We start from the raw sequence: 27,647 nt of genomic DNA, 5'->3' as shown, positions 1-27,647 counted from the left end.
TGCTCATGACTGTCCTCGTATTTTCTCTATATTGATCACAACAGGCTTGAATAATGACCTTCAATTTCTGTCATTAGTGCAGGCCATGGAAGCACTGTGTCCAGTATTAAAAAGCAAAAACACAGAAAAGACTTGGTTATGTATTTTGGAAAGGAATTTTCTATTTTCATGTAAGGTCTCAAGATAAATGATATATACACTAAATATTTTGTTTACTTTGCTTTCCCCTTTCAGGTTGTGATCTTGGTTATATTTACTGAGAGTTGCCTGTGTACAAACACAGGATGCTATTGAATGTATGAAGGGTGCCTAACATTCACGTATTTACAAGTACTACATATTCCAACTGACTAATTCTACATGACAGTGCAGATAATTAGGGGTTCACGTAGGCAACATTGTACAGACAGTTGTGTGTCTCAGCTGTGTGAAAATTGTGTTTCTACTCTTCAAATTACAGCTTTTGAGGGATAAAGAAAATTTATACACAGAACAGGTAGGGCAAACCCAGTAGTTCAGTTGTTGCCTTGCAAGACACAGAGCAGACGTGCAGCAGTCTGCTTCTTGCCAGCTCGGTGCTTCTGGGGGCTGCCCTATGGGTCTGTTTGTTGGTGGGATGGGGTGCCCCATTCCCTGTGCTCTCTCAAAGCCCTGGCTCCCTTGCTAAGATGCACACTTAACAAATCCCTCATTGTTCATCTCATCCTTCCTCTCATCTATTTTCCACTCCTGTACACTATTATTTCTTCCTTGCGTTACAGCAGCAAGAAAGTTTCAGCTGGGTGTTTCTGTCATCTTAACTCTTCTGGCCAATGTAGTCAAAAATTATTTCCTCTGCTATCTTCAGGTGCCTGTATTTGAACACTTATATGTACATAACGTGTTGATTTCTTTTTTTCTTTAGAAAAAGTTGGGTGCTTGCAACTTCACGTTGTTTCTGGAGAAGTTCTGTGCAATGTCTAGTTAAGATAGAGCCCCATTTTTTAAAGTAGATTTAGGAGCTTTGTCTTTTGACACCCAAGTTTGAAAAATGTGGCTGCAGGCAACTATGCAAACTATGTAATCGTTCTCCTTTATAATGAGAGAAACAGTGAAATACGTTTCTAATAAGTGAGGATAATGTGATGTGGAATATGCAGCCTCTGGGTTACTTCTTGTTGTTTTTTAATTAAATCCAGGAAAGTTTGTTTTGTTTAAGATCTTTGTAAGCTGAGAGTTGTGGAGTACCAGTTGTGTGCAGAACTGCTATTTTGCTGCTTGAACAGAAACAAGACCACAGCCGATTCCCTGACAACGTGGATAAGCTAACATGGGTTCTGTAATTACTGCATACTTGGGGTGCCTCGGCTGCCTGTGCTGACATACCATCTTTCATAAGTACTAAATTATCTTTAAAAAAAACCCAAAAAACTACCACATGCTTGCACCATTTTAGAGACACACAACTTACTTTATCACCAGCCACAACTTGCTAATGGAACAATAGGAACCACTGTAGCCTCGGATGACTGGTCCGAGGATGTTTCATAAGGGCCTCTGAGTCATCTCCCGTCTATTCATTGCAGTGTTTCACCAACCAGGTGCAGGCAAGTAAGAGACTCAGCTGCCCTTTTGCCAACATGCCAGCAGCTATAACTGTAAAAACCTCTGTCTAAGCTCAGTTACAAGCACTTCAGATAACCCAGTCCCTGGGTTTTGTCCCATCAGCATGTACTGCCATCAAACTCTTCCTTCTCCTTTTTCCTCCTGAAATTCTGGTTTCTAAAATCACAGGTCAGTCTGTTACTGCTTTGCTCCACAGGAGGAAAAGCTATGATAGGGTGCATGGGAAAGGCTGTGCCAGTGGTCCAGCAACAGGAGGCAAATTGTGTGCCTGCAGAAAAGGGCTATGCTCTGCCATAAAATACAAGTCCATTCAAATAGACTTGTTTCAGAATCAAAAAAGCAACTGCTTTTCTGGCTCTGATCTGTCAGGAGAGAAGACTAATAACTCTAATTTCCAGGAGGTTTAAGCCCATAGATGGCCTGGCCATAGTAGTAAGTCTCAGGTGCATGGTATGTTGTTAATGGAGTTATTAATCCTGCCTGCCTACATCTCTTAGAGTGGTAAACTGGTGCAGGCATGGCTGCTGAAGGATATGTGGTCTCCTTTAGATGCTCGTGTTTGGAAGTTAGGAACATATATTATGACATCTAGGAGCAGGTTAGAAGAATGAGCTGTTCCACTGCTTATGTTAAAGTGGAGACTTGGTTAGAGGTTTGCTATATCAATATGTCTTTTAGGAAGTGCTCTACTTATTGGAGAATGTGTTTGAGTGCACTGGTTTTGAAAAGGTAGGTTTTTGCGACTTTTTTGCTGCTTCCTTAAGAGATGCTGTAGCTACTGTAGGTTGAAACCCATTCTTTACAGCTGTTCATACACTCACGCTTGCTCATCCCTCTGTACATCTAGAGGGTTGCATGAAATCCTCTGATGATGCTGTGCTGTAGTTGTAAGGTTCAAAATGGTAAATGTGTTGTGGTGGTCTTGTATCTCTGTCTGTGACTGTGCCCTTTAATAATAATATACATTTTTCCATATATACACATAAGAGCTTCATTTGGGTTTTTTTTTTCCCTTTCCTTCAAGGAACCACTAGTCCAAGAAGCAACCAGTAGTTGCCTGTTTTTTAATTATGATTATTATTTATTGATTTATTTATTAAAGTGGAAGGTTAATGGGATGATCGGTTTCCCAAATAGGCTTTATTTGGTATGAAGAAGGCAGACTTGTCTTTCCTCACAGAGGTCTTTGTGTTGTTATTAGGTAGAAGGCTCCGTGCTCTAAAACATGTTGAATAAAACTCCATGGAAGGATAAGGTAGTAAAATAAAACCCAAATGCTAGATTTTAATAAACCTTTCAATACAGAAAAGCCTAAACATGTCTGGGACTGCTTGGCTAATTGTTAGATGGTTTGTTACCTTTGCTTAGGCTACCATTTAAATGGGAGGCAAAGTATTTGTCTTTGCAGATACGCTGTGGGCAATTTCTAGCCAAAGCCTTTTTGTTGCTGTCTTTAGCTGTGTGACTGTGTTCGTGTGGAAGGGGCCTGTTCTGTGAGTTGGTGACTGATCTGTGTTGGTAGCACAAATCCCTCCCTGATGGAAGAAGAGGAAAATAGTCCCTCTTCCATCAATAGCAAACAACAATTAGAGCAGTAGTTAATAATTTGTTTTTTTATAGATCAGAATGAGCTGTGCTCCCATCTAGTTTAACTTCCTGTGTACTCAGGCACTGTTGTTTCCTTTAGACTTTTTAGGGGTAGGTGCTGTGTGATGTGGGTTTTGGTTGGTTGGTTTTGTTGTTTGGTTTTCTTTCCCTTTGGATAAAAGAAAGAGGAGTCATCTTTTAAAAGCTGAAAGTTACAGTGAGTCCACTACCTTGCCTGGTGAACTGTTTTAATCTTTACATGGCCTTCATGACAAGAAATGGCACCTGAATTCAGGGTTACGTTTCTGTAATGTCTGTACCCAGCTCCATGAGTGTTTTGGCTTTGTCAGCGAGGACATAGAGCTGCTTGCTGTCAGAGCTTGTTCCTCTGTAGGTATTTGTAGGCAGCAGTCAAAACATCTCTCAACTTTCTGTTCAACGTGCTGCACTAACTGAGCTCCTTAAGCTTCCCACTTAAAAGTCTGTTTTTTCTTCCCCATCCTTAGATCTCTTTCTTCAAGCCTCCTTTGAGCTCCACCCAGTACTCCCACATGTTTCCCAAACAGGATTGTGTGTAGCAGTTGCGTGGTTGTCATACCTATGCTCTACACATTGTTTCCTCGCTTCTGCCTGGTTGCCCCTTTTTACTACCCCTGGCGATTATGTTGGTGCTTCTAGCCCCACCAACAATGCTTCCAGCTCTAATCGACGCAGTGATTGAGGACATGGCTGTGACCTTTCTGGGCAGAGCCTTCCATCCTAGAGGCATGACCTTGTGTTTCTGCTTCCTAGAAGTATCATCAGGCTGCCAGATGACTTCACTTCCCTGTTCTATAGCTGTAGCCTGTCCTCTTCGCTCTGTGCCATTGTACCCATCTTTGTGTCTGTGGTTAACTTAGCCAGGAAAGAGCTTTAGAGCTGCTGTGTCTCAGGGAAACATTTCACATAGTGACTGAGCTGACCTAATAGCTTGCAGTTGCTAAAAGGCATATTCTCCTCCCCATCACTTGCTGGTGCTGACTCTGGCACTCATTTGGGCTCTTGGCAGAACTGTCCAGATAACTATGTGGGCACCCTTCCCTCTCCTTCTAGATATGAACCCACCAGCAAAATAAGTTCATTTCTGCTGGGCTAGTTTGCTGGTTTAGGGGCTGCATCAGCTCAGGCAGGGATCAGGTGAACGTAGGGAAAGCAGCAAGAGGGAATGTGTGGAGGTGAGTGGTAGGGGGAAGGGAACAAATTTTTTCAGCAGCAGTGAGCTCTCCGGTTGTCTCAGCTGCCTCCTGCAGCCCTGCTCTTGTAGATGACCTGCTGGCTGGACTGTACCAATATAAATGCCATGACCAGGATGGGTTTGTAATAGGTCAGGTGAGTGGCACCATTGCTGGTGGTGTGTGATGCCCAACAGCTACCAAACAGCTGCCAGGGTAGATTTCCAGCTACCAAGTCCCATGGGCACTCCAACGGCTCTATGGAAGCAGGATGCTAGAGAGAGCCCTGTGGGCACATTCCTTAGCACGGAAAATCTGGGGTCAGGTTTAAGTGCCTGTAACTCATTATTCCTTTTATTAGTGAATAAGAAACCATCCTTGTAAATCCTCCTAGTAAGAGTCCTGCTGATTAATACCTTATGGCTATTGGTCACATTTTATGGCCAAGCACTGAACCAACTTTCAGCTTGTTTAGTTTGGTGTCATGCTAGTTCTCGGTGTAGTGTGAGGTCTTAGCAGGCAAGATGCTACATGGTTACAATAACAAGGAGAGGCTATCAGGAGAGTTGTATTTATAAACCATACCTATAACCCTGCCAAAAGAAAAACCAACCCCAAACCAACCAGCAGTCCAAAATGAAAGGCTTGTTTGACAATACTGAAAGGCATAATTATATTTTTAGCCTTTCTTCAGATTCCTTGTTGATGTCATCCCAAATTGATAGCTCCATTATTTTATGTAAGGATGATGCCAGCCTAATTGACTTATCATTACTTCTCCTTTCCTCTTGTCCCTTTATATTTGGTGATTATGCTGACAGTCCTTCAAATGCTCTGAGTTGTGCTAGTGTTCCAGGCTTTGTTAAAAACCAGTATTGTTAGTACAGAGCATCATAGCCATTTTGTTAGGTGTATGTTATGTGATGCTACTTAATTTTGAGAATGCTCACCTTCAGCAGGGTTCTGCTTTGTTTTTATCTCAGTTACGAATTGTACCTTTTCTATTGTGTAAGTTTAAGAAACTGTTTTCGAAAGTATTGTTTCTCTATATATTGATAGCTGTGGATGCAAAAGTGAAACCAATCAATCTTCTAAACCACTTCAAGTAGACAGCCACCCGATTCCTTCCTCGCATTAAGTTCCGTTTTCCTCTTTCCTTTTCAAGAATCCTTAAGGTTTGTTATCTTTTTTCTATTTTTTCTTGAGGACAGAGAAGTTGTCACAGCAGACAGCCCCTACACCAACTCGCAGGTCCCTAGGCGAATGTGGCAGTCATGGCTGGGTTCTGGCCTTTTGAATGGATTTGAAGTAAAAGGGGTTGAGAAGGGCTAGGTTCTCCAGTGGGCAGCCCAAGCAGTAGAAGAGAACAAAACTAATGGCAACAGGTGGGACCATAGCTTAGAAAATCTTCAGCCTCGCATGTTGGGTTTTCCTTGAGCATTGGTCCATTGAGGAGCTTCCCAAGGAGCAGGAAACCAGCCCTTTCTGAAGGGGGCCAGTGTGAAGGCTTTATAGCGGAGCACCATCTCAATGTGCCTCTGCTACAGATGCAGCTTCAAGGGATAAATGAGTGTAAAAGATGGATGTTCCATGTGAATAAAAACATGAATGAAGTACAGAACCCCTTGTGGAAAATGAAGAGTATCTGAATCAGACAGAATTGTTAGGTATTCATTTGTTCTGTGGGGAAATGAACAGATTTAGTGTGTGTGTTTATGCATACACATGAATGTACATATACGGATGTATACATAAATAAAGAATGGTTTTCTAAACAATACAAAGAGTTAGCTATTCCTATGTAGTGTCAGAATATGTAAATAAAGCAGCTGGTATGCAGTGTGGTATGCCAGTATGGGAATGCATTGCCTTACCTGGGCCTTTACATTGCAACCACTGTTTCACTTACCACTTGCAGGAGATGTTAAAATTAAAGCTTATCTTCAGAGCTCTGGTAGTGGCCAGTGAGGGTCACCTTTGTCCTGGTTGCCATGTTTGGCACAGTATATCAGATTTGTGCACTATTGCACGTTACGTGGTTTGAGTGGATTGTGCTGTTGCTTTCCTGAGTTTCTTCTCCATATTCCTCCAATTCAAAGAATTCTATCCATTTCTTTTTTTTGCCTTGATTGGATTTTCCAGTCTAATTTCTTTTAGGACAGGCACTAAACTCAGACTCCCTAGCAATAAGTAAAAGTATTTTATCTTCAGGCATCCAGCTTCATGTCTTATGGTTAGCTCCTTGGAGACAAAGTAAAGCTGGAAATAATGATGCAAATCTGTAACAAGCCTTAAAAAAGATCTATCATTGTTTTAGTTAAGACAGAAATACACAAATCCAACTGCAATAATTAATGAACTTGTTTCATTACCTCAGACTCTTTTCCTTATATGTGGCTCAAGGTAGTGATCCTGCATCCCCTCTCCAGTACACGACTTCTCTGAGTCTTTGACTGGCTGAGTGGCCCTTTCTTTTCTCTCAACAGGCTTCTTTCTTGCTACCGGGATTTCTGTAATTTGTATTGTGCCTTGCTCTTATTTTCTTCTGCTCTCGATCCCAGTTCTGTTGTCAGTCCTTTTATTTTTATCAGCTTCTTAATCGTTTTTAAAGCCTCTGTGTATCAGCATCTAGTTTCTTTGTTCTGCCTCTGGAAAATATCACTGACCTGCACCCAGGCGCTTGCAGAGAGGGTGAAGAAAACTGGCTTCTCTGGGCTTTAGCTCATGTCTTGCCTCTTTTGAAGGTGAATCGTTCATGGTAATGACGTGCTATTGTTACCTCCCTGTGGAATTTTAGTTCATTGTGGTAGTTAAAAAGTAATCAAATGACAGTGCGCAGACTTTCCTCCAGTTTAGGGGACCCCGTGATGATTTATTTATCGTTTTTGTTTCAGCAGGAGTTATGAACCACTGTCAAAGACCAGGGCTCCACTGTGCACATGAAGGCTGTGTGATGTAATGGAAAGATGGTTGCTGTCTCAGTGAATTTGCAGTTGAGGCGTTGAAGCGTTTTGCCTTCATGTGCCAGGAGCATTTGAGACTGTTTAACTGGAGGAGGGAGGGTGAGCTGGGACAGCAGTGTGATAGCAGGTCCTTTAAGAGATGCTGTGAAGGGGGCCTTTAACGGATTTGTATGGTACATTACTCATGCAACAGTATGTCAGATGTTAAAAAACCAAGAGTCAAGGGAACAGGTGACAGTAATGGACTTTCTTTTGTTAGCAGAGAGCAATGATTACAAATTGCATCCAGGAGCCTGCCAGATAAACAGTTTGAGAGAGAACATGACTGATATAAGAGCAAAGATGCTTCATTAAAATTTCCTCTTCCTGTCATGTGCACAACTGCTTCGTGGAGAGGAGGACTGTGGCTGTGTGGATTAGGGAAGATCCAGACAAGCAGGCTGCAGAGTAAGCTGTTGTGTGCTATGACACAGAGTAATGCAAATCAACTCTGTTCCAGGAAAGCCATTTCCATGTCAGGCTCTACATGAAAATTATCTGACTTGAACAAGGGTTTCTTTATGAAGTTAAGAGAATTATTCCTAAGGATTGGAATTCATCTGTGTCATGGAGGAATGGCCAGAATGGACTTCAAAGTGCAGTCAGAAGATGAGATAATGTGGAACAAGCACTTTTTTTTTTTTTTTTAACAACCAGCAGCCCAGAGAGGAGCATGTCAGCTTAAAAAGTATATTTCTGTCTGAACAGCCCAACCTGCTGTTTTACAAGTAAAGTGTGGTGTTACTGTGTTTTTCAGTGATTAAAGAAGGAAAATACCTCTCAGTCTGTTCTACTCTGGGTTTGACGCTTCATGCATACGCAGTGTCGCTATTCCTGAGTGTAGTCAGTTGCTCAGTCTCCTTATGGCCTGGACGGGTGATTCAGAGCTCCAGGAAACCCCAGTTGCTTTTGTTTTGCTTTTAATATGGATGGCACTTGGGAGCAACACTTGAGCCCGCTTTTTTTAGGCAGTTTTTTGAGTTCAGAGAATCTCCTTGAAGTTTGCTTCCTGTGATGCTTTCATCCAGCCTGTTTGAAATTCTGCTTTTCCTTTGGCTTTGTTCAGCATCTATTCAACTACCTTCTGTTTTGTAGTAGGTATCAGCCTTTGTTAGTGGCCAAGGATAGTTTACTTGGGCTGGTGATAGTGTTTGACTGCTCAAGCACACTGAAAGGTGATTGAAGTAATTTCACTGCACTTCTTGTCTCATGCCTATTGCTGCTAAAGAGCATTCTGCTAGTGCTGGGGTAGGGAATAAAAGTTATGCATATTCCTTGCTCTATCTACTTTGTCTCTTACAAGATGAATTCACATTGTGGAAAGGACTGAGTTACTCCTCTTTCCTGTGGGCTCAACTCTTGTCAGTCTATAAGTACTCAAGAAGTTATGAATAAGATGCAAAGGAAAAGAGGAGGCTGAGTTTATTTTCTGTATTTCCACAAGCCTTTGAACCCCAGTTCTGTACTTGCACTTGCTGTTCATGTGTGCAGGAGCCTTGAGGTCGGGGGGATTGTCTCTTCTTCCCTTCAGAAATTAATGATGGTTTTCCTTGGTGACCAAAGTGTGTTGCTGCTTTTCACAATGGGAGCTCTGGACACCCTACACTTGAATTCTAGTGGTATTAAATCATGCAGCAAGCTCTGGACTCCCAGTATTTAGATGCCCGTATGGTAGCACCTCTGTTTAGTTCTGGGGCTGTGCAGCCAGGACCAGTGCTATTTCATGATGTAGCAGATTGTCATTTGTTCCCTGAAGTGTTCTCACTTCCAGTGGATCCATCTATGTTGCTTTGTGTATCTGGTTTAGCCAGCTGCCAGGACATGGGATCACTCCTCCAGAGGTGTTTGTGCCTCCTTTGTACCTGAATGGTGTGGAAATAACGTGTGATGTGTAATTTAATATTTTGTGTTGTTTTATATTTGTTGTTGGGAATGATGGAACAGGAGAGAGAGAGGAATGAAAATTTGAGCAAGAAAAGAAAAATAAAGAGGCATCCTTTCTCCTTGTGGCATCAGAGTACTCCTGGTTTTTAAGTTACGGGGACCAGGCAGAGTCTCCAGTATCAATTTCAAGTTTATCATAGGCTGTCTGGTATGTACAGTATTACAGCATCTTTCCTGTAATTAAGGGTCAGACAACACTGTCATTGTCACCCCTTTACTACAATGGATTAGAACATGCATAAAATAACTAGCTGTGAGCTGAGATTTTATGTGTGCTCTCAGACTGAGAGCCAGCACTTCCTTTATTTTTAATCTGGCATACTTAATTATAGGCGGGTCTGAGGACCACAAATTAAGGTTGTGTGATGCTCCCATTATACAACTCTATTTTCAATTGCTTATTGCTTTATCAAACTTTGAGCAGCTGGGCTTGAAGATTTCCAGGGCTGGTGTCTGCCTTAGGTGGAATTACTGAAAACCTTCAGTTAAATCAGCTCTTTAATTTCTGAGGCAAAGGCTAAAGAAAAATGTTGGTTGGTTTGCTTTATTTTTGGGATCTTTCTGGTGGTTTTTTTGTTTGCTTTTGTGTGGTTGGTGGGGGTTTTTTTATTCCTCTTTAGAGGTGGTTGATTTTTATCTTAACTTTGACACAGGGATTCAGTATTTGGTGAGAGGAGGTGGGTTTTATGTCAGTGGATGTACTTTTCACCTTTCTCGTGCAAATCTAGGCAAATTTTAAGTCTTTGAAAAATTGCAGTTAGCACACATTGGCTGGAATCTCTTATGCTTATATATAATTTTAAGCTACTATTTCTGATTCTGTCTTTGCTATCTGTGCTGAGGGTTGACCAGGCAGCCAGTCCCTGAGAGCAGTTCAGCTTCCTCCAGTTACAGGGGCTGAGAAAAACATTTCTGTAATGGATGCCCCAGGCGATAGCATCAGTGGGGCTTAGGCACAAGAACTGCAGGCAGGGAGCCTGTCTCATCTCTCCATCAGCCCCTTTCCCCTCAACTCACCCACCATCTGCGTGCAGCGCTGCTGGGGAGGAGGGAAGGGTGGTGCACTGTGGGTGTTGAAGGGATAAGAAAGGGACTTGTGCAAGTGGTCTGGTAGGAATGGGGTTAGGGGAGGAGAAACCGGGATCGGTTGCTGTGTGGAGGCTGGTCAGTGGCTGATAGAAGCCAGCGTGGGGTTGTGTTAGGGAGGGGTTGGTTGTGGAGCTCACAGCGGGAGGTGAAGCAGAGGCTGGGCAGGGAAGCAGAGCAGGTCTGCTCAAGTGAGAAGCGGTGGTTTGGGCTGAGGGTGGTGGCAGGTCTGTGGATGGGGGAGAGTGGGGATGTGGTGGTGCTGCCAGAGGAGCAGATAAGGGCTTACTGCTGGGGTGTCAGCACCCAGCAAGAAGCCTACCATTTTGGTTTAGGAATTCTTAAAGTTCTCTTGGGTTTTCTCTCTGAGGAAGTATTACAGAGACCCTCTGGCAGGCTGTGTCTTGCAGCTCCCTTGCATGAAAGACAACCCGCTTCCTCTGTCAGCTCTGCCATTAGCTCACTTGGCAAAGGTCTCTGCCATAGTCCTTGGATCTTTTCATGATCCCTGGGGATGCAAAATGATGCAATGCAATTGATTTTTAATGAGCTTTTAAAAAAACTGAGAATTTGCACAGAAAATTGCATTAAAGACAGATTATTGGGGTTGTAAAGTCAAGCACACGCAAGTTAGGAAATGCTAGAACAAAGTTGGGTCATGGACCATTAATTCAGGCTCTCTCTACACTACAAAATGATCTCTGGCACTCTGATCACATCTGTTTCTAGTCGGCAGGACCTCTGCCACATTCAGTGCACTGGATGGATGGCGGCCCCTTGATGTTAACCTAAAAATAAATAAATAAAATAATCATTTCCTGTGCAGTGTGATCATGAGGTCTGTCTGCATTTATGCCAAGCTGTCTAAAGGTAGGTGAATTGTCCCTGCAGTCTATCAGAGCTGCTTATTTGAGACTACGAGTGGGGAAGGTGCCCGGAGGTTTGTTCCAATGACCCTTGCTGTGTATGCTTTGGTGCCTGCCATATGTACATTGACAGGCTCTTAAAAAAGGGAGGAAGGACTGTGTACCCCACCTCACCCTCAGCCAAGGAAGATGTCTCGGGCCCAAAAGCACTGGGAGGCATTGAGACCCTTGAAGCAATTTTGTTTTTCCCAGGGCTTTCCCTGGCAGGGCGTGATACCGCGCAGCCCTTGTGCCAGCTGGTTCTTAATGGCACCAAGTAGCTCCGTACATACTGTTGCTGTTGAGGAATGTGGTTGGTACAAGACCTGAACTCTAAAATCAGCTCCCTGACAGCAACAGACATCAAGCAAATTATCTGGTAGACCAGAACTGCATGGATTAAAAAATGAAAGACAGCTGAGGTACATGTGCACTAGTGGGAATACAACTTGGCTTTGCCTGCACAGCATCATTACTTGATGGGTATGCTAGATAACACCACAGGAATTCAGCCAACATAGCATTGCAACCCCTTCTTGACCTTGTGAACTACTGGGCCGGTGGCCTGGTGAGTACCTCCTCTATGGCAGTGAAAAGCCAGAATGATCAGGCTCCCAAGCAGGCTTTCCTCCCTCAATTTAAACATGAAACCGCATCCTTCATCCATACTGTTATTCCTTGTATGTAGAAATAGTTGAGATGCATACAGAAACAGATGCTGTGTTTTCTGCAAATGTAGTTGCATCACTAGGATATGAACTTGCATAACAATTAGGAAGACTCACTAAGCTGAAGCTTCATGTCCTTTTAATTATGCAATTAAAATGTCCAATTACAAAATTAAGGTATATAATTACTTGGGGAGAGAGAGAGAGAAAAAAATTTATGAAATTTTACTATGGTTTCTGAAAATCTTACTATGTTTCTAGCAATATACCTCTTTATGCAAACTTCATTCTTCCTGGCTGAAGCAAGAATGTTTAAGGCCTTGAGGTGGTAGCATTTTCTTCTGTGTGCCTCACAATATCTGTGTGGAAAGAAAAAAAAAAAAAAAAGAGGGGAGAGGAAACTGGCCCTTAAGAAAGATATGGTACCAGTGGTCCTAGGGAGCAAAGGTAAGGCTTGGCCTGTGGTTAAAGGCAGTGAGTCGAGACATCAGAGCTGAGCTTAGCTATCAGCTCTGACCCAGGTTTTCTGCAGACATCACGTATATGGTGTTGCATATGCAACAGACCTCAGATCTGCTGTGGATGCTCTTCCTGGTGAGGAGACCACCCTTTGTGCTCACACGGGGTGGAGGTCCCACCTCCTTTCCCAAGAATATATGCTGCTATAAGGAAGCAACAGCCACTGCTGCTATTGACCTCCGTAATTTTGTTTAAAGGTGTTGAGCCAACAGCGAAGGGCTGAAGCTGTGGATTTATGACTCTGGTTCATTTGCTCTTTATTTGGAAAAGTCACCGCCCAGTGTGAAGGGGCTGCGCTCTCAGAGAGGTGATGAAATATTGTCATTGGCCTGCTGTACGGACCATCTGTCTCTCCCAGGGCTACTCTGAAGCATGGTGAAACATGTTGCTTTTCTGTATGGGCTTTTTTGTTTAACTGGCCTTGATACACTACTAATTTTTAATTTTATTTTGGAATCAAAGCAACACCCAAAACTTTAAATGCTGTGACAGCCTGCAGCCTTATTACAACCAGCCCCTTGAGGCTATCGGTTGTCTGAAGATAAGAGACACTAAAAAAATTGGTCAACAGACCAGAACAGTATGGATTAAAAAACAATTGTTAGCAGATAGATGAGGTGTAAATTTAATATTGGGCATATACTTTGGCCTTTCCTGCACATTATTCCTGGTACATTAGCAAATGTTTCAATGAAATAATAATCCTATGGTCAGTTAGGTGTTGCAGCTGGAAAACATCTGCCCCTGTGGAGGCAGATGGTGCAAGTGTGTGTAATGTCTGTCTTTTTCTTGTGCAATTATGTCAAAATTAGAACACTGGGAGTGCATGCAAGTGACTAAGGAGAGCAAGTGTTACATGGAAGTTCTCATTATCTCTGAAACTGGTATTATAGTCTGAAAAATTAATACTTAAAAAGTATAGATTATTTGAGCTTGAAAATGAATTTGGAGTACTTGAGTAGCCTTATCCCAAAGTGGCTAAAGTCTCTTCTGAAGCTTACCTCTATAATGTGCTGGAATTATACTTCTGGATATTCTGTATCTTTTTTTGGAAGAACAGTAATAATTCCTTATTCTGAGCCCGGTATTCTACACAACCACGTATATTTCCTTTCAGCAAAAACCTCCAGTTCCACCAGGGATACTGCTAGGTAACAGTAAAGGGCAATTTGGTAACGTTTGACCAAGGTTAGAACAGGTTATAAGAGGGATTTGCTTTCCCCATTTTTCTCTCTCCATCTTTGTGAGAGCGTGCTTCAGGACCTACCTGTCTTTTGGGGATGGACAGCTGATTTAATTTTGTGGTTTGTTTTGTTTTTCTACTAGTGAGTACGCTTTCTGGAGCTAATAACCAGAGGTGGTTGTATCCATCTGGGGTGGTATCCACTTTGGCTGCAGTACTCACCTACTTGCAAGTCCTGTGTTCTGCATGTTCCTCTGCCGGAATGGGACCAGACAATGATTTTCTATCTTAAACGTTCTGAGCATCAGACTAGAGGAAAGACTTATGTGATGACAGCTCTCCAGTGACCCTGCTACCGTATTTGTAATGCAATATTTCCCAGGACTAAAAGCAGAAAGTCTAACTCTATAGCCAGCCCAGGGACAATATCAATGTTTTGGTGAGGCTGTGCTCTCTAGGCAGTGCTCCCAGGAATGCTTGTATATTTTTATATGAGCCATCCTTGTAATGTTGGGGAGGTTACCATTATTTTGTACATTATCACTACTTTGTGAGCAAAATACATCCCAGTGTTAAATGGGATCTGGTATGGGTATATGTAAATAGAGGCAAATAAGTGAAAATGCATGATGATTATCTCTTGTTTGGCAGGACCAATTTCAATTATCTCTTGTTTGGCAGGACCAATTTCCATTATCTCAGCAAAATACTTTGTCTTCCCACCCAGTCTTCCAAAATAATGCACCTCCCTGCTCCCAACAATGAGATTAAATAGCATCACTTTTTTATCTCTGAGTGGCCTAGTTTATAGCTTTCAGATATTATTAGGTTGTGCATTACTTAGATGTAGAAGGAATGACGTACTTTCTCTGTTGAGAGAAATTTGGGGTAATTTCATTGGTGTGTTGAACTCTATGCTGCAGAATTGGAAACTGTAATGTTATCTACCACACAAATTGTTTGCTTTTAATGGTAGATTGTATAATACTTTTTCTTGTAGTACTGATCAGTACTGACCCTGCTGGGCAGATGGCTGGTTCTGTTGATTATATATCCATCAAAACTTTGGTTAATTATCTATCCATCACAACTTCTGTTAATTATCTGTTGAATTTAACTCTTTGTCCTTATTTTTTTGCATAGTGTTTTGCAGAGGCAAGTTCATATTTCAGAGACCTTAAATCTGCCATGCTGGCCTACAGGAATGTATTTGGCATGTTAACTTTCTTTTAACAGTCATGTTTAATATATACAGAGAGCATCTAGCTCTGAGAGGCCGTCTGAACACCTTCAAAGAGTTATTGAATTGTTTATTGATCTACTTCATTACTGCTGTTCCTCTAGTTCCTTTTGATGTGTTGTCACTTTATTGAAAATATAATGCCAAGATTTTAAATTAATAGTTGTGCAGGAAGCCCTACATTTGTAAATATTAGGGTATGTTTCTCCTCTAAGTGAGAATGTGCTAGATTGTCCAGTAAACATTGCTGCCATCAGAGTTTTATATTTTTCATGCTCCTCCCTTTGCACAAAGACTCCTCCTTCTCTTCCTCTTAAGAAAACTGAGGTTTTATCTTTTAGGTTTTGTAACAGTCTAATATCTTATTCTGCCATTGGAAGCTTACAAACTAGTTCTCTGCTTTGAAAAAGAAATTTGATTAATTTTCCCTCCTTTAATTTTTTCCATGTGTGTCTCCTAGTTTGTTAAATTCACGAAGTAAAAGTGCCTGCTGATTTTTTTTTTGTTTGTTTCTCTTTCATTAGTGTACTTAATCACTTTTTGAAGCTTTTAAAGCTTCTGGAATAGACAACATCCTATGGCAAAGGTTCCATAGTTAGTATATTGATTTCTTGAAAAAATGCTTCATTTTTAATCCTGCCATCTGAATATTCATTTGTGGATATACATTTTGGGGTTTTTTTTAATAGTGGGTAAATATTCTTTATTTTCTAAGCCACGCAGGATCTTAGTTATATTTATCTTAGCCTACATCAGTTGCTTCTTTTTCCAGGATTAAGATTAAAGCCTGTTTGCTTATTCTTTGTATAGGAGTTGTTCCATATCTTTGGTCATCTTGGTCACCTCTCAGTATCTCTTCTATTTCTAAATTTTGCATTTGACTTAGCACTTCCAGTCCTTTGGCTGGTCTTCTGCCTTAGTGTCCACCTACACCAACAGCAGGAGGTTGCCTGATACCTGATTAATCTTTGCGATAAATTAACACAGAAGTGTTTTAAGTGGCAGAGTGAGTGATAAGTCAAGCTTCGAACTGTTTCATTTAGACATATAGCTTCTCCAGATGAATGTCTTGTGGTTGCCTGCAAGGCAACCCTGCCTGTTTGCACTCTTCAGCTTCTAGCCCACCTCCCCTTCCCAGCAACAAAACCTGGCCACTGTTTTCCCAATGCACTTCATACGCAGCTCTCCGAGTTACTGGCTGAGTGTGTGTCATGGGTGTGCTCAGTAGCCGAATCACATAAATTAGCCTGTTATTGGTTGCTTCTGGCTGAAAAGGCAAATCTTTGTGCCACAAAGCTGTCAGATTCATGTATTGCTGGTGTTCATTGTGTGTTCTAGAGGACAATTTTTCTTCCCCCCCCCCCCCCTTTTTTTTTTTTAAAGAAGCCCCCAAGCCACTACTCCTTCTCTCCCCCACACCCAAAAGGGTGGGAATGAGCTGAAGTATTGCAGAAGTAGGGGGAAAAAATAGTTCTTGATCTTTAAGGTTGCAGAAAGTAAGCTGTTACATTGGAAATGGTCAAAGTCAAGGTTACCTGTGCAGTGTTAGATCTTCTTTTGTGCATGCAGCACTGTCAGTCTTTAAGCACTTGCGTACTGTTTTCTTTTCTGCAAAACTGCAGGTATTTCAACAATACTGGAAGTATTGTGAAATCATAGGGTAGAGCTAGATGTGGGTATTGATGAGATTTCTTTTTCTTTTTTTTCCTGCTGGCCCTGCCCTTTCATTGTTATATTTTGGTGTGTAACTTCACTACAGTGCTTGTTTCCCATCTCATTGGGTTTTCTTACCTTTTGAAAACCTGCTTCAAATGTAACTGAACAAAAAGGAACAGAGAAAACCACATTAGGAGGGGAAAAAGGAAAGCAAATCCTCAGCTGTGTTGGGCTGCCAGTGATGTTCAGAAGCTGACAAAGATGAACTGCTCATCTAAGCATAAATAGCCTTCAGTCTGTGTGTTGTTTGCCTTGTGAAACTGGGTGCACTGTAGTCATTAGTTTTCTTCCTTTTTAAATATCTGGTGATCACACCATTTACTTTGTGCAGTATAAGGCTCTTTTGCATTCACTTTTCACTTTGCGGTACATGATGACCAAGAGTCTACAGAGTGGCTGGTCCACAGTGAAATTAGCAATTAACTGTGGCCCAGCCTATTGTTTTGTGATCTGCCATGTACTTCACAGTGAACATGTTCAGGATAAAATACCGCAAAATTGATGGGTTTCCACTGAGAGAGATTTTCATCTTTTCTACTGTTTACATACTGAAGATGAGGACTTTGGTGTGACACAAAGACATGTTAGGAAGATTCCAACATTCAGTAAAAATATCCTGAAAATGTATTGTGTATGCTGTTCTATCATTTTGAAGTTAAAACATTTTTTCCCCCAAGAGCATTAGCTGTTTCAATAAGCAAAACCTCGTATTTTTTAAAGTGGTTAAGTAGCCAAGAAGTCAATAATATGTATAAAATGTGTAATAAATGTTGATTTCTGTGCCTTTATTTCACAATACCTTGTCGTACTGAAATAGTGCCCTTCCATAGACCAAAGACACACAACTTCTATTGAGAGAGTTTGTGTTTGTGAAGGTTTGTACTGCCCCATAAAAAAAAATAATAAATTGTTGCTATTTTAAAATTATCAAATGTCTATCTTCTGACTCTGATTTTTGTACAATATCTTCACAAAAGAAAACTCATTAAGAGAATAGGTACTGTGCTGCAGGAAATCTTCTTGGGTAACAAAGGCACAAGTAGCTACTAACTCAGTACTTAAGTCCCATTCTGCTTTGGTGGTTGTGTGAGATTTAATTCTCTTAACCTTACATATTTCATTTTATAATACCATTCTTTCCTTTCCCTCTTACTGGAGGAAAGGATCATTTTCTGACACGAACTCTTCTTTTCTTTCCTACCTCCTCCCTGACCCACCCCCCCACCCCCCAAATTATGTACTGTTTGCCCATTAGGTGAAACCAGAATATTCCTGCCTGCATCACGTAGGGCATTTCAAACAAGGCGTGTGTTGATTATTGGACCTGAAGGAGGAGAGGTCCAAGTCATAGCAATGAGTTAGCATAGTCTTCAGAGTCAACAGGGCTGTACAGTGGGATTAAGAGGGAGTGTTGTGATTTAACATGTGGTTTAACATGACAGGGGAGTTGGCCCATCAGAGGATCTGAGGCACTGCTTCTGCTGTCTCTCTTACGTCATTCAGATGACTTGCAGACTTGATAAACTAAAGCAGTTGATATCGTGACCCCTGTACTATACGTAGTTCACTGTTTTTATTTTGGGCTAGATCTAATTTGGTCCCCAGGACTAAACAGTCTCACTGCACTTGGGGTTCAAAGCTGAAGGACTGCTTATTACTGGTAAGAGATGAAGGAATAAGCAGTTGAGTTTCCTCTCAAAAAAATGTGGCTGCATGTGCCAAAACTGCCCCAGACACCAGATCAAAAAACTGTGCAGCTGGAGCGCTTCAAAACTATACTATTACTCTGATCTAAGGTGTTAATATAGAAATGGCCTTTGTTAATTTTAAAGATCTTTTGCCCTGGTTCTCCTGGTGATAGGTGATAGTGTGCAGAATGGTAGCACTCAGTATTATTGTCTGCTAGCTCCTGCACTTTCAGGTTTCGCTAACTGATGTCCACTGACTTAAATCCATTGTTTATATTATGGGGGAAGGCAGAAGGAAAAAAAAAAAAGACTTTGGGGTTGGGTTTTTCTTTTTACTTTTTTTTTTCTGGTATTGTCTCTGTCAACATGCCACAGTTTCATCTAAAACAAGGGATGCATGAAGCTTTTCAGTCTGGGTTTTGTTTCCCTGTATTTTTTTATATTTGTTTAATTTGCTGACTGGCAGCTGTAAAATCACTTAATCAGCATATCTGGCCCAAATAGTAGGCTTGACTTGAACATACTGACAGTGTCTTGGCTCATGCACAACTGAGACTAGTTTGAATACTTGTTCTGTGATCTGTATAGGTAGCGGTGATAGAAGAAGAAGAAAATAATAGTCTGAAGATCTGTCTTGTTCCTTTCCCAGCTGTGCTGCGGTAGTCAAACCCTGAATGCCTGTTTTGATCTCATTTGTAACCTTATGTAGCTTTGGAGAGTCACCTCTGGCTTACAAGACCCTCTGTGGGAAAAGGAGCAGCTATTTCCACTGCTCAATTTTCAGGCCTGTGTTTGAGTCCCTTTGTTCTTTTGCCCTCTCTGAAGCACCAGTGTATTGCGTTTATTTCTGTGACCTGAGGGGTTGCTGAGCAATGTCACCACATTGGCAGTTGTGTTTGGCCAACACAGATGGCATCTTCTCTCTCTCTGAATCCAGGAGAGTCATCTGAACTAATTGCTCTGCGAAGTCCTATCACGACAAGATCCAGAATTAACTTACTACCTTATTTTTTCCAGGTACTCCACGTCTGCATTCTCCAGACTAAGCAAAGTAGGGATCAGACATCCTCCACCTCTTCCGTTCATTGGAAACCTGCTCTTTTTCAGTGAGGTAAGATTAAGTTTTTCTTTGTATCTATCCAAAGTGACAAGAAGAGTGGACAGGAGGTAGGAGAAACTGAAGGGAATCCTATGTTTCAACAGTACCACCTCTTCAAGCATCTCCCTCTAGAAAGAACAAGCAAAACTTTAAAGTGAATTAGTAGAAACAGTTGTGTGTAAACAGCTCTAATTTCAGGGTAAAATAAACTTGAGGGAAAGAAAATGTGTAAGCCTGTGCAGTTAATTACTTGAGCTTTTCCAAGAAAGTTCATGCCCTCAGTGAAACAAACTTACTTATGTGAATAGAGCAGATTATGTTAACTAGCCCCAACTGGTTTGTTCTGAGTGGTTTTGGCTCCTATGACCTTTCTGTTTGTTTGTGCTTTTGCTGATTGCACACATTTATTTTAAAGCTTGTAGCATTGCTTGCTGCTAAGCAGTAGCTGGAATTAGGTACCACTGAACACTTGCTCTGTGCCCTGAAGACTGCGACTGGGAGGAAGGGGAAGTATTGGGATTCTCCTTTCAGATTTTGCTCTGTTATTTTTCTCACTCTTCCCCTTTCATTAGTAATGCTGTGTGTTTGTACCTTGCTCAATTTCAGTAATCCTTCTGAGGGCCCAATACCTCTTAATAATGAGAAGCTGCCATTTCTCTGGTTGGACCTTACAGTAAAATCTCTCTAGTGTGTGTCTGTTGCAGTCCAACAAGTTTTCAGTAAATCTGGGCTAACTCCAGTTGCTGCCCAATTTTGTCTTTTAAGTGCATGGTCATCAATATCCATACTGAGATTTGAATTATTAATGAGAATATAATGCCTCTTACCTTGGTCTTCGTGGTGATTATTCTGTCAACATATGACTCATTATTAGGTAAAACCCATTTAAATACCAGTTTCACATGTACTTCAGTTTCATTTAGGAAACAGTGTGAAAGGTAGACTTGATCTGCTCTTGATTAATTTGAACTGGAATTGATGGGGTGACTTTAACATACAGGGGGTGCTGGTGGGATGTAATACAGACCAGTTCACCCTCACCCTTCTGGTTTCAGTTCAGCTGGATGGCATGAAGCTACTCATTTTGTAGCTCTCTGGTGGCAAAATCCAGTTATCATTAGTCACCTGCTAATGCACACTTGCTGTAAGAAAAGTTAGTGTGATATATTGTAGATAGGCTTGCCGTGTACCAGCATACAAGTGGAAAATTGTTTCAAACAGTTATCTACGATCTATTAGGCAAATTTCATTATCAAAATTCCATTAATTAAAATGAAGAAAAATGAACCTGATTTTACTAACTTTCAGGGAAGAAAAAACAAAATTTAAGGTAGCTGAGAAATCATATCTTGGAGTACTAAGAAATTATAATTCCAGACAGGGTTTTCAAACGGAGTTCAAGGGGTGCAAAACCGCAAGCACCACCAGGCTGTATGTCCAGTACTAAGATATTTTACTGTCCATCTTGTCAGCAGTCTTATTGCTGCCAGTAAGAATAGGCAGGGATGAGTTCCAGGCTCTTTGTAATTTTTCTTTCTTCCCTCATATATTTTGGCATATTTTTTGGATCTGTTCCTGTGGCTGCTGTCTTAGAAATAGTGCCCATAGCAACACACCGGTAATAGGAGGGCTGCTTTTATACTGCTGGCTGTTCTCTACGAGAGCATTTTCAGGGACACAAGTGCTCTCACTACATTCAGTAGGGGATAGCTTCCACTTTCCCTTCCCCAGTAGGCGGGAGAACCAGAGGTTATCTGTCACCTTCCTGGGGATGGGGATGGTTTTAGGGGCTTATCTGCAAGGGGCACAGCTGTGCAAGAGCAGCAATTTGTTGGGAATTGGGTTTACTCTTTTTTTTTTTTTCTCTTTTTTTTTTTGTAATAGAAAGCAGCAAAATGTTGGCTTGTTCTGTTGCTATATCAGTAATGCTAAGAAGTTCTTGCGCTTGTATGTTTATGCAACCATGTCTTTTCACTGAACTGGCTTTTTAGAGAGTTTTCCTTTTAAATAGACCAGCTCCTTCTTGGTATTTCTGATGTTGTACAGGGAAAACGCACAACCCACACCACCACTAAATCATCAGACTAGTGGTTTTCAACCCATGAACATTGATTACGGAGGAATTCATGAATCGTGACTGAGAGGAATGAAGTCATATGTGACATTTGGGAATCTGCATATGTGTATCTCATATGTTTACAGGTTGAAAAACCCTGCACAACAGTGAGATCTAGAAGAGAATGGGAAGTCAAAACACTTCAACATATACAGCCTTCCAGTCCAAAAAGTGTCCTCATCTCATGGTTTCAGGCTTTCCTCCTAGAATATGATTGCCTGAAACTTAAGGAAAAAATAAAGGAGGAGAGGGAGTCCCTTTGATGTAATCAAGTAAATCTAGGACCTAGGGGTTTAAGAAAAAAATCATTAACTGCCAAAAGCTCTCAACAAAATTGTGGGACTAGGCAGTGCTTTTCAATTTGTAATGGCATAAATTCAAGGATTTGCTTGTCTTCTCCCTTACTTGGATGTAAATCAGTTCTGCTGAAGGGCACGGAGGTTCCTGTTTTGCTCCGCTGCATATGTGAACAGAGCATCAGGCCTTACCACCCTTTTTTTGCTATTATGCTTCTCTAAGCATCCTGGAAAACCAATGAACAATGCAAGCAGGATCTGACCAATAGTGCTGGTCAGATTGTGGGGCTTTTAGTAAACTTTCAGATGTATTTTAAACAAGAGAATGTTTTCTCCATGAGCTTTTTTGAAAGAGTTATTTCAGGGATTTCTCGAAGAGTGTATTTTCTTTGAGTAAAATGAGAGTTGCTGTTAATAGAGTGTCTCTAAGAGAGGAAGAGGAAGTACTGAGTTAAGGAGATAAGGGAAATGCAACAGGAAAGACCTTCTCCATCACAGAGAAGCAGACTTTAAGAGCTGACTTGGGGAAAACAAAGTTATTCTACTGTAAGTCACCCCTTCTCTCTCAAGTACAATAAAGGGAGATAATCGCACCCTGAAACTAAGACATATCAAAGTTAATCGGCTTATCTCAAGAATGAGAAGATAGGAAATTATTGCAGTTATGCAGCTGGGAAATTATCTGAGTCCAAGATACTAGATTAAAAATTCTTCCATTGCGTGAGCACAATTTGTCATTGGTAAGTCTGATGTAATAATAAATATGATTAGGATGCCTATAAAAAGCAGCATGCTCAATTTTCCCAATAACTGAGCAGACTGGCAGCAGACAGACCACTGTTTTGCTAGAAACTCCTGACTGTTCCTCTACCTCTCCATGTACTGCATTTTTCCTACCAGTCTGTGGAAAACTGTAAGGTTTGTTTGCAATAGCTGTGTAGCGGGAGACACAAGGGTATATACAGCATGGACTCTGACACATGGATCTGCATGGGCTTTGGAGCAGCAGGTTGCAGAAAAACTAAACAAAACTCGCCTATTAATTCCTGGGCTAATGATTTTATTACGTGACAAATGCTCTGAAAACTGAGAAGGCTCATGCGCTATGTTACACTTCCTCCCGAAGAACTGTGGTGAACACTTGACCTGTTGCTATGGCTGTGCTGTGCTTTTCTCCCCCTTTCACATCCCTTTTTAGAAAAAGGCAGCTATGCTGGTTTTAAATGTCATTGGCTCTGACATTTGTATGGCTCTGGCCGCCTGGTACTGTACCTGTGTGTGCTGCTCCCTACTCAGCGCTCTGCAGAGTAGCGCTGTGCTGCTGCAGCCGTGGGGCTGGGATCTCTGATGTTTTGGGGTGGTGGTAGGTGTGTGGTTGGCTGCCTTGTTTTGATCCTCGGTAGGCGGGATATGCAATTGCACCCTGCATACAGTTGGGTGATGTGCTTAGGCTCCTTATAACGGCATGATCGTGTGCTGCTTTCCTCCTATTACTCCTAGCAAGCCCCAGTGATGCTTTTGACTGGCTGTGTGCTTGTATCCCTGCCTTGCATTTTAATGAAAGACATCACTCTCTTTAGCCCCTCTCTGCCTGGACAGGATACTCTTTGTTTACTCTGTTTATTTCTGTCTGGCCTACTTGTAGATCCTGGGCTACCCTGGAGCGGCCGGTTTCTGCTGAATGGAAGTGGGGGCTGTGTGGGTGCTTTGTCTTGCTTTCAGTTTGGGATCTGACTGGGCTGTGTTGTTTTATGGCTGATGGGTGGGAGTAGAGAAGGGGGAGTGCAGGGAGGAAGCAGAGAGCAAACATGATCTTTTTCCACTACGCATCTGCCACAAGCATCCTTTGAGTTGGACGTAAAGAAAAATAAAGGCAGAGTCCCTGCAGGAATGAAATTAACCCCATGTCTAATTTTCAGCCTAGAAAGCAGTGTGTCAGTGCTTAGAGAGAGAGGCTGCAGCACTTACTGTTCTGGAATTTAATGACACAGCATGTAAACCCAAACAAAGTTGGAGAGAGGCAAATGGTGAGGGGAGCAAAGAGGGGGGAAAGGGGGAAGGGAAGAAGAGGAGCTCTCAGATAGGCTGTGGACCTGGATTTAATTACAAGAATAATATGAATTACACTGACAGTGAAAGCCTGCATATGGTTTTGTGTTACTTCGTGCAGATAAACAAGAGAGGAATGGGATATGGAGCTTGTGTTTTGCAACTTGATAGCTATCTGTGTGCAATCAGAAACAGTGGCTGTGGCATCACCAACCAACCTGGTTTTATCTTCCCAAGTTAGCTATGCACATCTGCTGTGGGCTGCTGACTGCTCAAACAGACCTCACAGGGTGCTCCATGTCTTCTCTTCTGTCCAGGGAGACACCCCCTGACTGGGAGGCTTGGGCATGCATGCATTTCATGTGATGTGAATACATGCGGTGCAAACCTAAACCTAGCCGTGTCACAGTTGGCAACATGACAGAAACCTGGGGTTTGATGCGGTTTTATGTGTATATTCATACACCTATAAAGCCAGTCTCTCTCCCCTGCAAATACGTGGTATTTTCCTAGTTTCAGTTGATACTCTGTGCTACCTCCTTTGATCAGACGCTAGCGTTGTCAGATACCCTGACAAAGCCAGTGCAGTATCTGTTTGTGGGAACCTAATGCAGGAAATCAAGATGTCCCAGTTAGCTGTCTCCCACTTGACTAGATGCTATTGCACCTTTCAGTGAGAGCTGGACCTCTGGTTTCTAGGAAGAGCATCAGGTAGAGCTGTGCTGTGGCTCATTCCAGCTTCTCCCTGAGCTTGTGAGGTCTCAGCAGGGTGACCCTGCCTCTGAGGGAGCACTCCATATGCCTCAGAAACCCTTCTGTAGAGGCACGATGTCCTTGGCTTTTTTGCACTCCATGTTTCTGGTAGCTGTCTTGGTACGGTATCCCTGAATGTGATATCAACTTTAAATAATTATTATAGAAGCTGGAGACAGTATTAGGATACATGAAGCAACTGGCAGGCTTTATGTGATGGAAGAAGGAGGGTGGATCGTTGCTGCCATGCTGGTGAATAATGGTGACCCAAGTGATGAAGGACAGTGGTCATGACAGGTGCTTTTGCTCTTTTGTACTATACCATTTTTCCTTTGAGGGAAGAAACATATCCCCTTCATATTCCAAGGAATGGTGTGTTGACTGTGTGTCTTCTGCCTTCAGCAGCTCCTGCATGTATTTGCTGTGCAGGGCTGGGCCAGTGTTTCCTGTAGACCTTCGCAGTTGCCCCTAGAAGGAGATGCAGACTTTGTTGACAAGCAACATAATGTTTTTGGTATTCTTTAAGCCATGTTTTGGTGATTCCTTTTGGCATACTTTATGCTTGCTTTATTAAACACTGTGTGGGGTGCAGAGGCTATGGCCAAGGCAATTGCTAGCTGTATGTGAAGGGCTTTACCTGTTAAGTGGAAAGGGGATGATGTTTTCCATGGCAGCATGGCAAGTGGGAAGAGAGGCTCTCCGATCATGCTGCTCTTTTTTCCCAAGTCCCAGTGTGATTTTGGGCAAGCCTGGGGCAAAGCTTTCTTATTTTCTGCTGAGAAAATCTTTCTTTTGCTTTACCTTGGGTCTCTGTTTACCCACCTGCAAAACAGCATCAATGGTGTTCTGCAACAAATAGGCCTGCTTTTTCATCAGGGCATGGTGAAAAAGTTGAGCAACTTCTCTGGGGACTTTCTCTGGTTGGGGTGGCTGGTGGGACTGTTGCTTTCAATGGACTGGGCTGCTTGAAGGCTGGAGAGAGATTAAATAATTTAGCAATAGTCACAGAGCAAGTGGGGCTGTGAATTAATGCCAGGTCTGAGCTCTGGTCTGTAAAGGAAGGTGTCTGAGTGAGGTTGGTGCTCAAGATAACAGCGCTGAAGGATGCTTGTGTGCTGTTCCATTCCATCCTTGACCAAAACCATTGCTCTCCTACGGGTTTTTTGGTGGCAACTGACAAATGCCTACCCAAGATCCATCAGAGCAGAGGTCTGCATCACTACAATGACACCTGGGTTACGAGAATGGTGTAGGGGAAGTTTGCCACGTGTTGTGTGAGAGTTTATTTGCACGTTCATCACGTAACCCTCTGGAATTTGCTATGTGGCCTGCTCTTTAAGCAATGGGCACTGCTAAATTAAAGCCAGCTCTGGCATGGCATGTGGCAACAGCAAATGCAAAACAGCCATGCTGCAAAGTAGTTGATTTAAAAGAATGAAGATAACGTATAGTTGCAATGGTAGTATCATATAGATAGACCAGGTGTAACCACTTTTATATTGGAATTTACCTTGGAGTGCAGGATCCCTGTGATCATGCATGAGGAGTAGCATTCTGACAAGAAGTAGGGACCTTCACCTTGAGGAGCAGTGCAACAGTAATATGAGGACTCCTGTAGCTATTGTAGTAAACTTAATAGGCTTCTACACGTGGACTTGAAAAAGCGGGAATATTTCTAAGGTGTGATTGTCTTCTGTTCACTTTTAGCTGTAGTCACATCAGTGTGGTACTGGCCTGGAGAGAATGGGATTGGACTAAATAAAATCTTCTAGTCCTTAAAAATAAAACAGAAAGCAATAGGCTCAGGGCTGCAATGAATAAGACCAATCTCTGTTGTTTTAAATGAAGTTGTAACTTGCTCACATTACCTGTAAATCTGGAGCTTAGTGGTGTCATATGCTGCTCGCCTTCTTACTGCGATGTGGAGAAATCCATATCCAGAAAACCAGTTCTTCTATGTCAGCAGGATTAGTATGTATAGTAATGGCCAGGTATCAGTTGTAATGCTAAAATTATAGCAGGCTCAGATTGGTTGTTGAGAACAGTTGTTATCCACGAGCCAACAAATTTAGCTGAGTCTTAACTTCATTAGCAGTGTCTAAATGCATTAGCCATATGCTCCTCAGCATATGGGTAAATACGTAACAATTTATTTTCATTAGGGTTTTCTTACAAGTGCTGCTAACCCAAGCTCCGCTAGAAATGTTTACAGCATGACACGTCTCTTCAAATAAGAAGCTGGCCTTCCGTACAGCAGGTCATCCTGAAAGGGTGATAAGCAAGATACTTCCCCTCCCAAGAGTAGGAAGGTACAGCTGCTGTGGGTCTGATCCACTGCAGCTAGCTGGGTTTGGTTTCTGTGAAGGTTTATATTAAAAAAAGTAATAGAAGGCTTTGGAGAACTACCTGTTCAAACATGTGTCATGAAATCCCTGGTATTCATTGTGTGCTGTCTTCTGGCTGCCCACGGTGCACCTTGGGTGGCATCACCTCCTAGTGAGCTTTATCTCGGTGTAAGATTCATAACCCTCTGGGTTCTCCCCTTTCTCTTCTCCCCAGGCAGGACATAGAGATGAAATATAACTTTTCCTGAGAGGGACTGTGTGTGAAATTGGGTCTTGGTCATAACCTCTAGTCAAATGGATGCAGTCCTGGGAAGGATGGGGTGGGTTTGCAGGATGGGCCTGGGACAGGTCTGTGAGAGCTTCAGTAGCTGTGGACACAGGACAGATGTAAAGCAGCCATTGTGTGCTCGGGATTCTCTTAATTTTTCAGAAATAAGTGAAACCTTATTTTCTTGAGTGCTCTTTTTTTGATATTTATTTATGCAATTTGATCCAGAAATGCAAGTTGCCTAGAAAGACATGGAAGTGTAAGAAGGGACCAGTCCTGTCAGAGAGGTATAAAGTTCAAAAGTTAATTTAATTCTCCATGTCCTCAGAGGCCTCAGCACATGTCAAAGTGTAGATGAAAATGTGAA

At 42.1% G+C, this 27,647-nt stretch overlaps 1 protein-coding gene across 3 annotated transcripts in view; it reads left to right on the top strand.

Annotated features, from left to right (window-relative positions):
* TBXAS1 (thromboxane A synthase 1) overlaps positions 1-27,647 on the top strand; it is a 229,640-nt gene that overhangs the window by 34,851 nt on the left and 167,142 nt on the right. For 2 of the 3 annotated variants that reach the window (XM_037389194.1, XM_037389190.1), the window contains exon 2: positions 19,372-19,465. In XM_037389194.1, the coding sequence (XP_037245091.1) occupies positions 19,372-19,465 (94 nt within the window). Of the gene's footprint in view, positions 1-19,371; positions 19,466-22,447; positions 22,606-27,647 lie in introns of those variants that run through there. The other variant, XM_037389192.1, reaches the window with a different exon arrangement.

Source organism: Falco rusticolus, chromosome 5 (genome assembly GCF_015220075.1).
Source record: "Falco rusticolus isolate bFalRus1 chromosome 5, bFalRus1.pri, whole genome shotgun sequence".
Lineage (NCBI taxonomy): Eukaryota > Metazoa > Chordata > Aves > Falconiformes > Falconidae > Falco > Falco rusticolus.
The sequence above is the reverse complement of the archived record's forward strand: the minus strand, read 5'-3'. Positions and strand labels throughout refer to the sequence as shown.